This window comes from Mytilus californianus, unplaced genomic scaffold, assembly GCF_021869535.1.
Source record: "Mytilus californianus isolate M0D057914Y unplaced genomic scaffold, xbMytCali1.0.p SCAF_13, whole genome shotgun sequence".
Taxonomy (NCBI): Eukaryota; Metazoa; Mollusca; class Bivalvia; order Mytilida; family Mytilidae; genus Mytilus; species Mytilus californianus.
Window position 1 is genome coordinate 23861589 of NW_026262615.1, and position 16986 is coordinate 23878574.

The 16986-nt window shown below is 33.2% G+C and overlaps 2 protein-coding genes across 6 annotated transcripts in view; both read left to right on the forward strand.

The window, feature by feature from the left end:
- The window catches only part of LOC127723378 (uncharacterized), a 60149-nt gene extending 56915 nt beyond the window's left edge, over window positions 1-3234 (forward strand). For all 3 annotated transcript variants that reach the window (XM_052229961.1, XM_052229964.1, XM_052229965.1), the window contains exon 3: window positions 1145-3234. In XM_052229961.1, coding sequence (XP_052085921.1) covers window positions 1145-3138 — 1994 coding nt within the window. In that variant the 3' untranslated portion in view covers window positions 3139-3234. The remainder of the gene's footprint in view (window positions 1-1144) is intronic.
- Window positions 1-16986, forward strand: part of LOC127723381 (peroxisomal sarcosine oxidase-like) — a 486740-nt gene that overhangs the window by 179159 nt on the left and 290595 nt on the right. The gene's annotated exons all lie outside the window — the stretch shown is intronic.

The window sequence follows — 16986 nt, forward strand, 5'->3', positions numbered from 1 at the left end:
AATTTAAATATTCAGCTTTCTTCATTCCATAGAAGTAATATCCACTTCCATATAATATAGTATATCTTAACGTCTTAAATCTGTTAAATCTTTAGTATTTGGGATCTGCCTTCTTTTGTCCATAGAAGTAATATCAACTTCCAAATAATATATTATATCTTAAACTCTTCAATCTGTTAAATCTGTAAAATCTGTAGTATTTGGGAAATTTAAATTTAAATATTTAGCTTTCTTCTGTCCATAGAAGTAATATCAACTTCCAAATAATATTGTATATCTTAAAATCTTAAATCTGTTAAAACTGTAGTATTTGGGAAATTTAAATTTAAATATTCAGCTTTCTTCTGTCCATAGAAGTAATATCAACTTCCAAATGATATATTATATATTAACGTCTTAAATCTGTTAAATCTGAAGTATTTGGGAAATTTAAATTTAAATATTCAGCTTTCTTCTGTCCACAGCAGTGATATCCACTCCCAAATTATACATTAGATCTTATCGTCATCAATCTGTTTTATTCATACATTTTGGTTAGGGATTTGAATAAGATGATTTGATATTCTGTAAAATTGAGAATGGAAATGTGGAATGTGTCAAAGAGACAAAAACCCGACTAAAGAGCAGAAAACAGCCGAAGGCCACCAATGGGTCTTCAACACAGCGAGAAAATCCCTCATCCGGAGGCGGGCTTCAGCTGGCCCCTAAACAAAATGTGTTCATTTCTTATCGTCTAGTTTTACATATTTGTCAAATCTGATTAAATTACAAACCATGTCCAATCTATGATTACAAGGACCTGAAAACGGTTCGTTCTCCTATTTTTGTCGTATTGATACACTTATACGTTTAAAAATTTGAAGGCTAATTTTTCATTGGCTATAGTAATATTTACCATAACAGAAAGTAAAACAGGGAGTTGTCAGATCCTTGTAAGCAAAGCTTGGACAAAAGATCTGTATTTTAAGCAGATTGATATTTGTAAGACTTTAATCGATTGGAAAGAATGAACACAAAATGAGAATAAGTCGCAACAACTCAATTATTTTCTAAAAAAAATGTAAATTATCCTAATAAAGTAATTAGTAAAATACTTAATATTATACAAAGTTTAAGTTTATTAATAATTGTATTTTTTTTAAAGGCCACACTTCTGAATTTTGCTTCAAAGAAAAATGGCGCTTCCAACGTTTACAAAAAATAGTAGGTACAGAGAAAGTAGTCAGATCAAGACAACGATTGTTAAAGCTAAACGATTTTGTAGACAACAATGCTGGTCTTGGTACCACAAAGTTATCAAGTGGGAGTCTAGCAGAAGGGCTTGATTTACCAGGAAGTGACATTGACATCATGTACATAGTTCACAACATAGATGTTGTTCAAGATGTGAAAGAAGTTTACAGACCAGGGCATGCTACATTTTTAATGGAAAAGTGCGATAAATATCCCGGATTCGCCAAATTGAAACTCGTAACAAAACATAAAGCTTATGTTTCATTTTTAGTCCAGACAGACACAGGTATTTATTTTTCAAGTCAAAGATTAATGAAGTTTTTGCTTGGAACTAAAAATAATGGGCAAATTCACGGTCCGTGTCTCTCAGACCGTAATCAACATGAAGATATAGCCTTCTGTCTTCGCTCACGTATTTGGCCTCGTGAAGCCGTGAACTGGATCTATCGTCGAAGGCGATGGCAATGGCCATTTGACGGTTTAGTGGAAAGTATTACAAGATACGGCATTTTACTTGTACCAATAGGTCCAAAATATAATGAAAACGAGGAGTTGTGGTGGAGATTATCATTTTCAGTGGCAGAAAAAAAGCTATGTCATTCATACAATTACACACAGTTGTTGTGTTACTCACTTCTGAAAATGACCTTGAAAAACGTTATAAACAAGAATGACCACGTGAAAGACCTTCTATGCTCATATTTCATGAAAACGACTTTGTTTTGGGTTTCTGAAGAGATTTCAATCGACCAGTTTCAAGTTTCAAATTTGATGGCATGTTTCGAATTGTGCCTCGATAAACTTACAAAATGCATCGATGTATGCTATTTACCTAACTATTTCATTCCAGAACAAAACTTGTTCAAAGGTAAAATTAACACATCAAATAACAAAACTTTGTTGTCTGTATTTACTGATGTGAAATATCACGGAATGGAAGCTTTAGTTCAAAAAGTGTTGAGTTCAAATGACATTGTAACGTTCTCTCCTGTTGTAGAACATGTAGAAAGAGATGATCCTTTTAAACTTGAAATATTATTTTACAAGATTCTTTTAACTTCTGTAGCATCTGTTGCAAGTTCAAGTGTTGAGAAATATTACACTATATTAGCTCTATTAAAACAAATATCTTTGTCTGAATCTTCAACGTTTTTGAGAGATGTATTCAAATACTATCATGGATTTTTCAACCAACAAGTGACACAAATGTTATTTTCCACATTCAGTAAGAACAAGCAACGTTATTATCTGAGTCGTAAAATATTACGTGATGGCACAATGGCAGACGCTGGTTCGGGCTGGTTGTTAAGTGCGTCATTCTTTTACGCAATAGAAAACTATAACGTGGCATTGCGGATCGTGGATTATATATTATCCCGTTGTTCACCGGACATGTTGTATTTAGGTTGTTTCTCCTATCAGTCTCAAACGTTTTGCATGTATCAGCGCATTGCACATTGTAAACAAATAACACTCAAGGACAGAATGAGACTCGCAACAATGGGAGACATGATTTTTATAAGAGGTTCACCGTTGATACCGAAAGAACTGCAGTATGAAGTTAAGGATTTCAAATTGAGAGTTCCCCCTGTTGTAATGTGTCATTGTCTCCAGTTCTTGTGTAACCATCATCTCAATGATTTTTACAAAAGAAAGCTATCATTACAGGACTTGCGTCGTACGATACAAAATGAGTATTTATTAGCTAAAAATGAGAAGTCTGTGTGCTATACTCTTCTAGGTGTTTGTTATGAAATATCAAATAATATGGATTTAGCTTACCGTAGTTATGTCAACGCAGTTCGTTGTGAAGGAGACTTATGCAAAAGTGCAAAGCTCAGATTAGAAAAAATAATATCAACACGAATGAATGGGGTACCTGTGGAGGTCTTTTTTCGGCAATAATTTAACACTATACTACAACAAAAGGGTTGTGAATTACTTATATTACAATTACACATAAAGGTTTGGTTTCATCGATCAGCGTATTATCTTATTACATTAAAGTATATATATATATATATCTTGCAAGTTCTTTTTGCATGTTGTGAAATTGGAAGTTGTGTGTTCACAGTTGTCGTAAGCACAACCCCTTCCTCTTTACATCAAATTTGACCTACCGAATTAGAAGTATAACCGACTTTGTACTTACACGAGCAGCACGACATGTAACACATGTGGAACATGATCTGTTTAACCTTATGGAGCACCTGAAATAACCCCTGGTTTTTGGTGGTGTTCATGTTGCTCAGTCTTTAGTTTTCTGTGTTGTGTTTTGTGAACTTGACAATTATTTTTCTTTTCGTCATTTTTTGTTTTTTGCCATGGCATTGTCAGTTTGTTTTCGACTTATAAGTTTGAATATTCAAATGGTATCTTTCGCCTCTCTTAGACAATCTTTCTTAGTTACTCGAAACGTCATCAATTGTGGCAATTTGTACACTTTGACTCAACATTAAAATGTTATACCAGTTACCCTGCAAACAAGTACATGTGGTATAATGACCAATTAGACAACTCCTCACAAGAAACTAAACAAGGTAGAAAGTAGCAATTATAGGTCACCGGTACTGCCTTCATGAATGAGCATATCCCATCCCGCATAGCAAGTTGTAATAGGTCCTTATATTATAAATGGGTTAACTCATGTATAAAACATAATCGAAAAACAAGTATGATATACAGCAATAAACGAAAACAATTGAATTTCAGGCTCCTTCCTTTGGACATGCACCTACAGAATTTGGCTGCGTTAAACATGATTTCGGGTGCCCAACCCTTCCCCTAACCTGGGACAGTAGTGTAACAGCACAACAAAAGAAGAAACTATAAAAATCAGTTGAAAAGAGCTTAACTCATCAGAACGATACAAAGCTTACAAACATATAAAGGAAGGAGCCTGAAATTCAATGGTTTTCGTTTATTGCTGTATATCATACTTGTTTCTCGATTATGTTTTATACATGAGTTAATCCATTTTGTATCGTTCTGATGAGTTAAGCTCTTAGCTCTTTTCAACTCTTTTTATAGTTTCTTCTTACGTTGTGCTGTTACACTACTGTCCCAGGTTAGGGGAAGGATTGAGCACCCGAAAACATGTTTAACGCAGCCAAATTCTGTATGTGCATGTCCAAAGGAAGGAACTTTGGGTCCTCAACGCTCTTCAACTTTGTACATGTTTGGCTTTATAACTATTTTGATCTGAGCGTCACTGATGAGTCTTATGTAGACGAAACGCGCGTCTGGCGTATTTAATTATAATCCTTGTACCTTTAATAACTATTTACAAACATATAAAAAGATTAAAGTCACAGATCTAAGAGTACTCGCAATAACTGACAGCTAACTCAAAGCCAATAACAACTACAGTAAAAAATTATGTATCTAAGAGTAAAATATTAATCAGTACATATCCAACATCCAATGGATTTAGTGTCAAGATATCATTAACAGTCAGAACAAAACATGATTGTCCAGTTTAGGCTTTTAGCTTCATAACTGCCCTTCACGTTTACCCAAGATTTATCATGAACACAAAATTTCATAATAAAACATACTAAGATAAAACCGAAGAAAAAGACTGAATTAGAAAAAAAGTCTATTGATATTTGTCATAAAGGCGTAATGTCTGGAATGAAGACTTTCTATGGTGGTGGCAACTTTTTTTCTCATTCATTTTAATTGAGCTGAATATCGGAAGTTAAATTGAAATTAAAAAAAATCAACAAAAAAAAAACGTGCAAAATACAATGAAATGTGTAACTACTCACTATATATATGTATATATATATATTATTAATAGAATATTTTTAAGGATTTGTGATTCGTTAAAACTTGATCACATGTACATCTGTATTTACTCAGTTTGCACGCCATTACTATTGTGTTTAGCTTTTCATAGGTCAAAAACAGCTTATTGCACAGGGCATACAGCATGTTACTAAAAATACATTCTAGAAATCTCCAATTTTACCTTGTGCATGCAAAAGTTGTTGGATAATAATATAACAAGTGTACCCTTTGGTTGAGGTCAAGACGATGTTACTTTGACCTATAGAGAAGCATATCGACCCGGACTTCGTCATCCGTCAATATGCTTCTCTTAGGTCGAAATAACCTCGTATCGACCTCATACAAAGGCTATAATTGTATAATAATTGTAATATAATTACATACGAAAATCACGATAAGCTCAATATATTTATAACATGTTTATCGAGATGTCAGCCTCAGAGAACAACTGCCCTTTTCATATAAATGATTGTGTATGTACAACTACGAAAGACCGATAGAGACATTCTATATATAAAATAGGGGAGGGTGTTCCTTCATATCTGTATTGTTAATTTTTATATGTAATATTTCTCTTTTCTTTATATTTTCTGTCAATTATTCTCTATTCTTTATATTTTAGGTCCCAATTATTCTCTATTCTTTTTTTTAGCCTGTTTTTCTCTATTCTTTTGTGTTTTATACCCCGGGGTATACTGTTTTACCTCTGTATGCCCGTCTGTCCTTCCATACGTCCGTCCGTCCATCCGTCCCATGAATATTTTTCGTCTCATCTTTCTCAGGAACTACATCATAAGGATTTCTGAAATTTTTTTTCAGGGTTTATATAAGTCAGCTATACCGTGTGATGCGTTTTCAGTTTCATCATTCAACAACTTCCTGTTTACCGAACACTTACATATTTTTACAATATTAAAGTTATCCACTTGCGGCGGGGGTATCATCGGTGAGCATTAGCTCGCAGTTTCACTTGTTAGACCTTTATTCTGCACTTTTTTTTCTATAATTCTCTATTCTGTTAACCCAATCCAGACCCCCATACCCCGTCTATCGGGCATACGATTAGTCACTACACACTGTATATATTGCTTAAATAGTAATAAAAGAGTCGACACAGTAAATATAAATGTTAATTCGGTGTATTAATTTTTATCAATCAATGTCAATAATTAACAATTATAACTATGGTAATGAATATAGGAATTACTTCACTTTCTGGTCAATATGAAATACTTAGCCTTACCCGAAAAAAGTCTGCGGCATGGACATGGATTAGTTGATAAAGAGAAGGGATGGACAAAACATGTAAAAGGATAACAATTTCGTAGAATACATATAGATTATTTTTCTATGTCAACAACTGTTGATGAATTTCATATGTAAAGTTATATGAGTTTAAAAATCTAAGTAACAGATGAAAATGAAAAAACAAAACGGCATTGAAGGGAGATTTCATTGTGTTATGACTTAAACTGATATGTTTCTAATACGTCCACCACATTCTACTCCAACAACAACAGCAAAAGAAGATGTTAGGTCTCGCTCCTTTTGTAGTTCATTCGATTCCTTCAGGTTTTGTTTGTTAGTTTGATATGTCTCTTATTAAATAATTTACGAGATTTGAACACCGGTGAACTGCTGTCACCTTTATACAAAGTTCAAGATTGAAAAAACAACAAGTTTATATATGTATAATTCTAAATTTAACCGAATTTAGATTTTCTTTTTAACAAACAGAGACTACTAAACCTGTCGTCAACATTAAAATTTGAAACCCTGTTAACAGATACATTATTTGCTATATTGTATTTTGAAACAGACTTTGAGATGATATACATGTATGTAGTTAAAGTTTGAACACTTTATAGGATTCGTTGCCATCCGTATTTTTTTTTACGTATTCTTGAATGAACATTGAATCATAGTTAATACGAAATAAGTACTATGTTTCCAATTTTTTAAAATATTTTACTTTTAAAAAAAAAAAAAATACGATTACAAAAATCTGTTTTACAGTAAAACAAACTATGATATGCAATTGCGGTAAACAGGCATTGACTTCAAATCAGGATCTGCTTACCACTACTCCGGAGCACCTTGAAACACTTCTAGTTTTGTGTTGGGTTCGTGTTGCTCAGTCAATAGTTTTCTATGTAGGGTTTTCGGAACTTGTTTGTCTTTTTATCGTCTTTCGTTATTGCCATGTCGTTGGCGGTTTATTTCGACTTAGTTATGAAATTTCATGGTATCATCTGCCACATTTGTTTGAACTCAACCATGTCCGAAAAATTGATGCTTATATATCTTCTGTTCCATTTTTCTCAGCCACTACAAATCATAGCTTCTTTATATTTGGCACCTAGTATAATATTGATAATGTTAACTGTGTGCTTATATTGGTTCCGTTTATCTGCTTCCACATTGTTAGATAATGGACAAATCCGATTAAATTGCAGATCTTGTACTCTGTAAAAAGGCGTTTAGATCCTAAACACAATTCTAAGCACATTCTTGTCCCACTTTTTGAAATCCCAAAATCTGAAGATGTGGTATGAGTGCCTATGAGACAACTCTCCATCCAAGTAAAAATTTATAAAAGTAAACCATTATAGGTCAAAGTACGGTCTTCAACATGGAGCCTTGACTCACACCGAACAGCAAGCTATACAACTTTGAACAACTTTTATTTGATCACTCAGACATAATACATACGTGTTACAAGAGGAATACAATATTTACATATATACAAACAATACAAAACGATAACGAGCCAATTGCAATAAAAACGTATATTACGTTCCTGTCACTAGCCAGGAAGTTGAAATCCTACAAATGTTTTCGTTCATGGTTATAGCAGAAATCAGGGCGTTCTTTTTTTCCTTCTGATTGTTTCACATTTTATCATACCGGGGCATTTTATAGCTTACTATATGTACACGGTATGAGTTTTGCTCATTGTTAAAAGCGTATACGTTGACCTGAAATTGTTCACAAATGTACACTTTGGTCTTAATAGTTAGTTGCCTCATTGGTAATTACACCACATCTATTTATTTTTTTTTTATACGCATACTATTGTTTACCTTGCGATCAACATGCGTTTCTGGAAAAACCTTCATCAGACACGACCGAGACCAAATATTTGGAAGGTTACAAATTTGATTCGTTGGAGAGCACAACAAATCAAAAGGGCACAACTGAACAGGCCAAAAATCAAAGAGGTTCTAGGTTGGTTGTACATAAAAGAAAATATTGTGCAGAATAAAGGGGTATAACAATAAAGAATGGAGAGAATAAAAGGCCAAATAAAAATGAATATAGAACAAGTGCGTGTTAAAAATGTAAAGGATAAATGATGATGATGGATGGCTGTTTAACGACCAGCGGCAAATTAAATGTATATTCAGAACATGATAATGCGATATGAATGTACGTTAATCCTACTTTGTACTAGACCGACACAATGAGTCGGATTTATAACATACATGTATATATAGTTTACAAGGTAACGCAGGAAACATGTTACCGTACCTGGACACATAATTCTGACTCCGAGCCGACCAGTCTTTGCTCCTACTCCTTAATACCGCGTGCTTAGCGGAAAAGCAGCACATATATCAATCTTTTAGTCTTTCGTTTGACCCACAATCGAAGCGAATACGCTACCACGAGACAACCGAATAGAGAATATTTGGTACAATAGATAAGGAATGGGGAAATGGTCTAAAATTAATGAAGGACTCCCCCCGTCCCCCTTACCCCCATCAGGACTCTCATCAACTTCGCCCTAGGGGTTTGCAAGCTAAGCTTCGGTAGCGACATGTTTAGTAAAGCATTGATAGTGAGTTTTCTGATGTATAGTTCAGTATATGTTTATCAAAGTTTTTTCATAATCAAGGTAGATTTCTGCAAGAGTAACGTTCACAAATTAAGGCATTTAAGACTAAATTGACACTTAACATGACTTTCGAGTCTTAGATGTACCTCTCTATATGTATTAAGTTATAGTAGAGGAGCTTTATTTTATATTGTTTGACTGGACCAAGTCCTTTATTCTCCCAACACAATTTTACAAACCATACATGACATCACCGAGGATTATAACAAAATATGAAATATATAAAGACTGAGAAATACTTTTGTACCACAATGAACAAATAATAATTGTAAGTAATTTTCTATTGAACTATAAAACTTTCTTAAAGTATGATCCAGTTATTTCTGAAAATACGTAGATGATGAACTTGTATGTATAATTAAGATCGAGAGTGGAGACATATATTTACATACATGCATAACTAGTTCAAATGTTCAATCAAAATGTTCATAACTTATAAGAAGAAAGTTGAATTACTTTATTATGGATTTAAAGCCACTGGTTTAGGTTCTCTCATGGCTTTCAATGATTCTAAAATTATGGACGATATTGCAAATACTGGATTACAAGATATTGTTTATAATAATCATAAAATGATTGAATGAAGGCGATGAATTCTAACCGAGTGTATTAATTTCCCGAAAACTTCCAGTGTATATACGTGTATAATATTTCGATACGCATAATATAATTATAGCCATTCAATATATATAATTGCTGGTGTTTTTTAAAATTTACTCAAATGAAAGCAAGTAACGATCATCTTATGCATGAAGCGCAAAGGAGGTTCTTGCTAACAATGTTATTGTAACTTGCTTTGATTTCGAATACGTTAATAAAAAACAGCATTCAATTCTAATGTTTACAGATATTCGGAATGAAATACAATATATATACTAGTATATGCTATTAAAATTTTGAATTGGAGAGTAAAAAACAAACTTCGGCAGAATGTTGTAGTGATATGATGGCAGAATCATCCCGAGTGGAATTGTACGTTATATCGATGAAATTTGCAAAAGGAAGATGTCGATTTCAAGTAGATATAAAAAAGTTTGTTAACTTTCAATCATTATACATTATAGGATAATAATTTTGTGTCTTATACTTCATAAAAATTTTAATATTCTAATATATAATGTCAACTACTTTTTTCAAATTAATAAAATTTGCCATTTTTTAAACACATTTAATTTTGCCGCAACTACACATAAATTTAAATGCTCTTTTGTTCCGACGTTGGAAAGTTCCGGGCGGAAAGAACTAACTAGCCGAAAAGTTCCGGAGAAACTTATTAACTAGTTACTTTGTTCTTCCTCTGGTTTAAAAGTTCCACCGGAACAAAGTGACTAGTTGAAAAGTTCCAACGGAACATATCAACTAGTAAGAAAGTTCCTTTTTGCCAAATTAGTCAAAACCGGAACTAACAAACTAGCCCAAAAGTTCCAACAGAACTTATCAACCAGGCAGAAAGTTCCATTTGGAGAATTGATGCAAAGTAAAAGCGCAACATATTATATTTGAACCTTTCAAAGGGAAACTAAGATACTGATTACAAAAGTCAAATGGAACTTATCAACTAGCCACAAAGTTCCTCTTTGGCAAATAAGTCAAAACCGGAACTAACAATCTAGCCCAAAAGTTCCAACGGAACTTATCAACCAGTCACAAAGTTCCATTTGGAGAATTGATGCAAAGAACCACATGAGGAGGGGGTATTCTTCCCTCTCTTGAGGATACTATGAATGCTAAATTTGCATGATAATGCAACTTGTTCCGTTTTATGTGAGCTATGAAATACAACTTAAAATTTGCATATTTGTCCCCAAAGAAACCCCTTTCAGTGCGTTGGGTATTCTTGTAAATTAATTATTTGCTCTTATATATACTGATACTCATTCTTCCCCCTCTTTCTACAAAAAGGACGAAATATGGTATATTCGGAACGATGTAACTAGTTGTTCTGTTCCGCCAGAACTATTCAACTAGCTACATTGTTCCGGGACTTTTCAACTAGCTACTTTTTTCCGGAACTTTTCGACTGCACTCGGAATAAAACAACTAGTTGGAAAGTTCCATCGGAACGAAATAACTAGTTGAAAAGTTCCGCCGGAACAAAGTAACTGGCGGAACATAGTGGCTGTTACATAAATGCGTAAAATGGTCTTTCCTTATTTTTATTTACTGTAAATTTGAAATTATTGTGTGCATTTATAATAGCGACATATTGAAGAATGGACAAACATGCGAGATTAATTATTGCGATTAAGAAAATTTGGACACAGATATGTGTACATGTATGCGATTTCAGAATGCGAATACTTAATATTTTGATACTCACACAGTCGCATTATTAATAAAAACCTTGCAATAATTTATGGATTTACAGTATTTAAATTATCAATGATATATGCGTCTACGCTAGAACAAGACTAGATAAATATTGATTTGAAGGAGGGATTGGAATAAATGTAAATGAAAAAACGTTGGAGTAACAAAAACAACATCAATTTTAGCAGCTACGCACTCGTGTGCTAGCTTTAAAACACAGTCCAAAGTTTAGATATGTTAAAATATTCATTATAAGCTCCTATTATCCATACTCAAAACATGACAATTTATAAATGAAAAAAGATGTGGAGTATATGTTAATTAGACAGCAACCCAAAGACATAGGTAACCAAGAGACATCTATACGACAACATTCAATCTTCAACAAAGGACCAGTTTCTCTACAATACTACAAATCGTTCCGAGTCTGAAAAATATAAAATCAAAGATTTGCCACAAACTTCAGATTTTCCGAATAATATAAATTATTAAGAATTTAGTGGTGGTAAACATTAATTTTTCAAGACAGACACCCAGAAACAAAAAGTGAAACCGAACGAATCCCTTTAAACTAAAAAGATAAGTGTTGCAACCTACCTACCAACCATGAATTAAAAAAAATGATGTTCGCTGTTGACTGGTGAAAAAAAACCTGATGATACCAAGGTGATATTCAAAACTCGAAAAAAATCGAAGAGAAACTGACAATGCAACGGCAAATAACAAAAGACGATGAACTATTTTGGAAATATGATCATTCAGAATGTGCTACAAGAAAACGTATATTTAGCTATTGCTAATTGCTATTCTTAAGGTTTAAATTTATATTGTTCAGGTCTAGGTACATGCGCTTTATTTGGGAAACATGGTGATCTATTTCAGTGAAACCAATACTAATAATGAACGTCCGTTTTGAAATGTTGAATGTATAAATACGCAACAACGCCCGTCGGAAAGTGGTTTTTAAATCCTATTCCTCGTGTAGAACGAATCCGTGTTTGTCTTGATACAAAGCAACAATTCAAGCCCATTTCAAACATAACTTCTTTTCCAATAACACTCTGAATACTTAATCCTGTCGAAAGTTGCATCAGTCGTACCTTTACGAATATGTGATTGCCAATGAGACAACTCTCCACAAGACACCAAATGAAATAGAAGTAAGCAACTATAGGTCACTGTACGGCCTTCAACAATGAGCAAAACACATATCGCATAGCAAGATATAAAAGGCCCCGAAATGACAAAAAATGTAAAAAAATTCAAACGAGAAAACTAACGACCTGATTTATGTACAAAACAATAAACGAAGAAACAAATATGATATACAGCAACAAACGACAACCACTAAAATACAGGCTCCTAACTTGGAAAAGGCACATACAGAATGTGACGGGTTAAACATAGGACAATGGTACAACATAACAACACAAGAACACACTATACAAAACAATAAACGAAAAACAAACATGATAAACGACAACTACTCAACGACAACAAGTCGTCTTCCTTTCGTTCATACCCAAGGTTTTTTTTCTTCATAATTGATTGTTCCGTAATTATATTTTCCTTTACGGCATAACTTGCTTCAATCAATTTTTTTCTCTTCGCAAAGTTTGCATAAAATGCTTCATTTTTAAAACTAACAGACTTCCTATTTGACAAATGTGTAAAAATTAAGCAATATGAAAACCAGATACAGGCAATCAATGAATGTAAAATTTTATACATGTACACAATTTAACACATGCATTTATAAAAACAATTTGCAACTCCAAGAATTGACTCTCGTATAGAAACATGGTATTTCTTTCGACTTCTCCCGTCCGAAAGTATTACCTTTTGCTAATGCAAAACATCTGTTTAGTTGTGCGGGATGTATACTTGCGTAGCTACGTTCAGTGAAGACGTTACCCTGATACCTTGTGTCGGAAAGCAGATTGTTACGCTCTGCATATTTAAAAAACCTAGCTTCGACACTTTGAGGGCTATTACAAGGGAAATTGTTTGCTTACCTATCTAATATACCTCATAATATTATTATTCATTCGTATATTGAGTAAATGCATATTCAAATTTGACATGCTTGAAATTCGATTTACTGCATTTATCAAAATATCGGCAAGTATTAAACTTTTCAAACTCATACGCTTTATTTAAATTTGGGACTCCTAAGCCATCTTTCAATTATAAAAAAAAAAGGAAAAGAGAGGACAGACAAGATTCCAAACAGTATCACGGTATAAACCTAGTATATGCCTCTCAAAGTAAACCCTAGATAAGTTTGTAAATGATGAAAATTCGAACCGGGACGTACAATATTTTTTCCGGATGCAATATATTCTTAATTCTTCCAATCTTCATATTTTAATTTTGTCTTTCCGAATATAATTGTTACAAATATGCAGTATATAATGATCTTAAATGAGTCTCTTTTCCCATTAAATTGCGACACTACGAGAATTACCAAAACATAATTTGACAGGAACCTAAATACAAACCACTTGCTTCTAGCTCAGAAAAGTTAACAATAAAATGAAATTGAGAATGGAAACGGGGAATTTGTCTAAGAGACAACAACCCGACCAAAGGGCAAAAAAACAGCCCAAGGCCACCAATGGGTTTTCAACACAGCAAGAAAATCCCCTACCCGGAAGCGGGCTTCAGCTGGCCCCTTAAACAATAATATAAACATTCTGCCCTTGGATGAAGATTTTAGGGTAGATTAACACACGAGGGAAAAATTATCACCCAAGACGAAGTCGAGGGTGATAGTTTTTTCACCGAGTGTGTTATTGACCCTAACACCTTCATCCAAGGCAGTAGCAGTATGTTTTTTATTATATTGAATGCCTTATAACGCAAGTGTGCACTATGTTATCAGTTCAGTAGTCGGTACTTGGTACTGGAATGATTTATAACAAACCTCTCTAAAATTCCGCTTATACATTTTTGAATTATAAAGAAATTTTCAGTATGATTAAAATCAAACCTCTCAGCGCTCCCGTTTTCTGATATGTCCCATATAAATAAACGATAGCAAGTGAGAGGTATGATTTTAATCAGACTGCTATGGTTTCAACTCCCTCCGGCAAAGTTGACCGTAGATGGATTTGGCAATTTTTTAGGTCTTTTTTTAATATAGAGCTCTTCAACTGTCATCTGCTATGCATTTAAATCAGACGCATCCAAATTTAGCTTGTCGTCTCGTTAAATCTTTTGCAATTGTGTCGACCAATATTGACCTTTAACAGTGGAATTAGCATATGGATATATATAAATCGTTTTACAAGTCTTCTTATCGTGTGAACAAAATAAGTTAAAATCAGATTATTTAAATACTATAGATAAATTAATTTTTGATAAAGTTCGCAGAAACTACTTTTGGTGTAAAATATGCTAATAGTATTGCTACAAAATTACAACTAGACAGACATCAGATAGATATCCAGTGCGTTTTGTTTATTTCTTTGGCGTTTTTGTCATTTTTCTGAAAAACTGTAACAGATGGTTAAAAACTTAAATACACAAAACTGATCAGCAAGACAGAATCCACGTATAAATCAAATTTTTCCGAATTTGTTAGTAGACTCTTTAGAGAAGGATTGCCCTTGAATGACATTTTTTAAACCCTTTTTGTGTTTTGGGTAAACACTAAAGAAGATGGAAAGAATCTGTTACCAAAAAATAATCGGCAATACAAGATCAACAAAAAAGAGATTTTTGTCATGAATTCTATTCTAGAGAGTGTCCATTGTTGAAGATGTACATAGACCTATATCATTATCCTCTTGTGGAGATTTGTCTCATTGGCAATCATACCACATCTTCCTTTTTTTAAATAGACCTAGTTGAGAAACACATGCTCTTTAGAGTGTCTAGTTTTATTTATTTAGCTTTCCTGCTCTTTTGATATGAGAACCAACAGTGAGTCGTTTGTATACGAAACACGCGTTTGTCGTGCTAAATCACAAGCCTGTTATCTTTGATGACTTTATTTTGCTTGTCAACTTCGTGTTTCATTTGACTTTCCAACTGTTTTGATAAGACCATCACCAATGAGTCACTTATAAACAAACGAATTTTAGTCTGAAACGGTCGTTTTGATCTGAACAGCTATTAAATGTCAGTCTAAAACAATTAATCATTAAGTCTTATTCATTTTTTTTAATCAATTTTCAGACTAATCCACTGTGGTAAATTTAGGACTGTTCATACAAATCGTTGCATTCAATTATGATCTGTTCCGTGTATGTTCAGATTGTTCAATAGTAGTTGTTATTTACCAACATATCAACAGCATACTGAATTGTCTGAAAAATTCCTGAACAATTCTGAATTGACTGCAAGCGAATTGTCTGAACAGTACTGAATTACCCGCAGTTAATAAATTTTAAAATGGGCTGAAAGACCGAATGTGACTTAATAATTTCTTTATCAGTTCTATCAGAAGATGTTAAGATCAAAATGACTTAAGACTTAAATTCGTTTAGTAGAGATCGTATGTAGATTCAGATCACGTCTGGCGCACCCAATTTTTACAAAATGTTTACAAGAGAGGCGCAAGGTACCAAAGGGATATACAAACTCATAAATCGAAAACAAACTGACAAACTTAAGAATCTATAGCAAAAACATGAAAAACAACCATTCGGTCGATACCACTGCTGTAGACATTTGGCTCCCATTGTATCACCAGTAGCCAGCACTTTTGAAATGAATATCTTTGGAACAGTCATTATGCAGTTATGTGAACATTTACTGTTTATAAAATGTTTAATTATTCGACACATTAAGGTTTTTTACCCCATGCATAGATGGCCTTAGCCATATTTGGCGCAGTCTTTTGGTATTTAGTTCTCTTCAACTATAGAGTGTGTTTGATTTGGCTTTCCAACTGTTTTGATTCAAATACCAATTATAAGTCTTATGTAGACGAAATGCACGTCTGGCGTTCCAAATTATAACCTTATATCTTTGATGACCTTATTGTAATTCAAATTACGGTTTTTTGAAATTTAAATGAAATTTATTCTTTAAATCAACAAAATTTCGGATACAGCATTTCGCGTTGTGCCATAAATCTACGTTTGTGATGTGAACACACAACTCTGTCATCATTCCTATTAGGAATTGTATCCAATTTTATTATATTTGTGGAAAAAAAGTTGCCTTGTATCGTTTTTTTTGTTGGCTAGTATATGCTAGTTTATTTAGAATGATTGTTGATCGTTAAAACCTGTATCGTTTTATTAGTTAAATTTGTTTTAAAATAATTAAAAGAGCTACACTTTTTCTCTTACGCCCTTTCATCATATTTTCATTTCTTACAACGTGTAAATATTCCCTGATTACGTCAATAAATCTATAAATTAAAGATGAAATGCAGATTATGTGATTTTATTAAATATGAGATCGTAAAGTTTGTTAATCGTGCATTTAATATTTATCTAAACTACATTTGCGACAGTGTTAAAGTTTGATTTCCGAGTATATAACGACAAAAGGCAGCGAAAGAAACTTTTGGGAGGTTGTTTGATTTTTAAACACATTATCAAAAGCTAACGTTTTAAGCCTTGATGTTACTGCTTCATCATCCAATAAAAACCTCTAGCATTTCACACTGTACGTATATATTACAAAATATCATATTTATTCCTTTTTATCTGTTTGTCTTTTTCACCTTTTCATAGGTCACCGTACGGCCTTTCACAATGAGCAAAGCCCATACCGCATAGTCAGCTATAACAGGC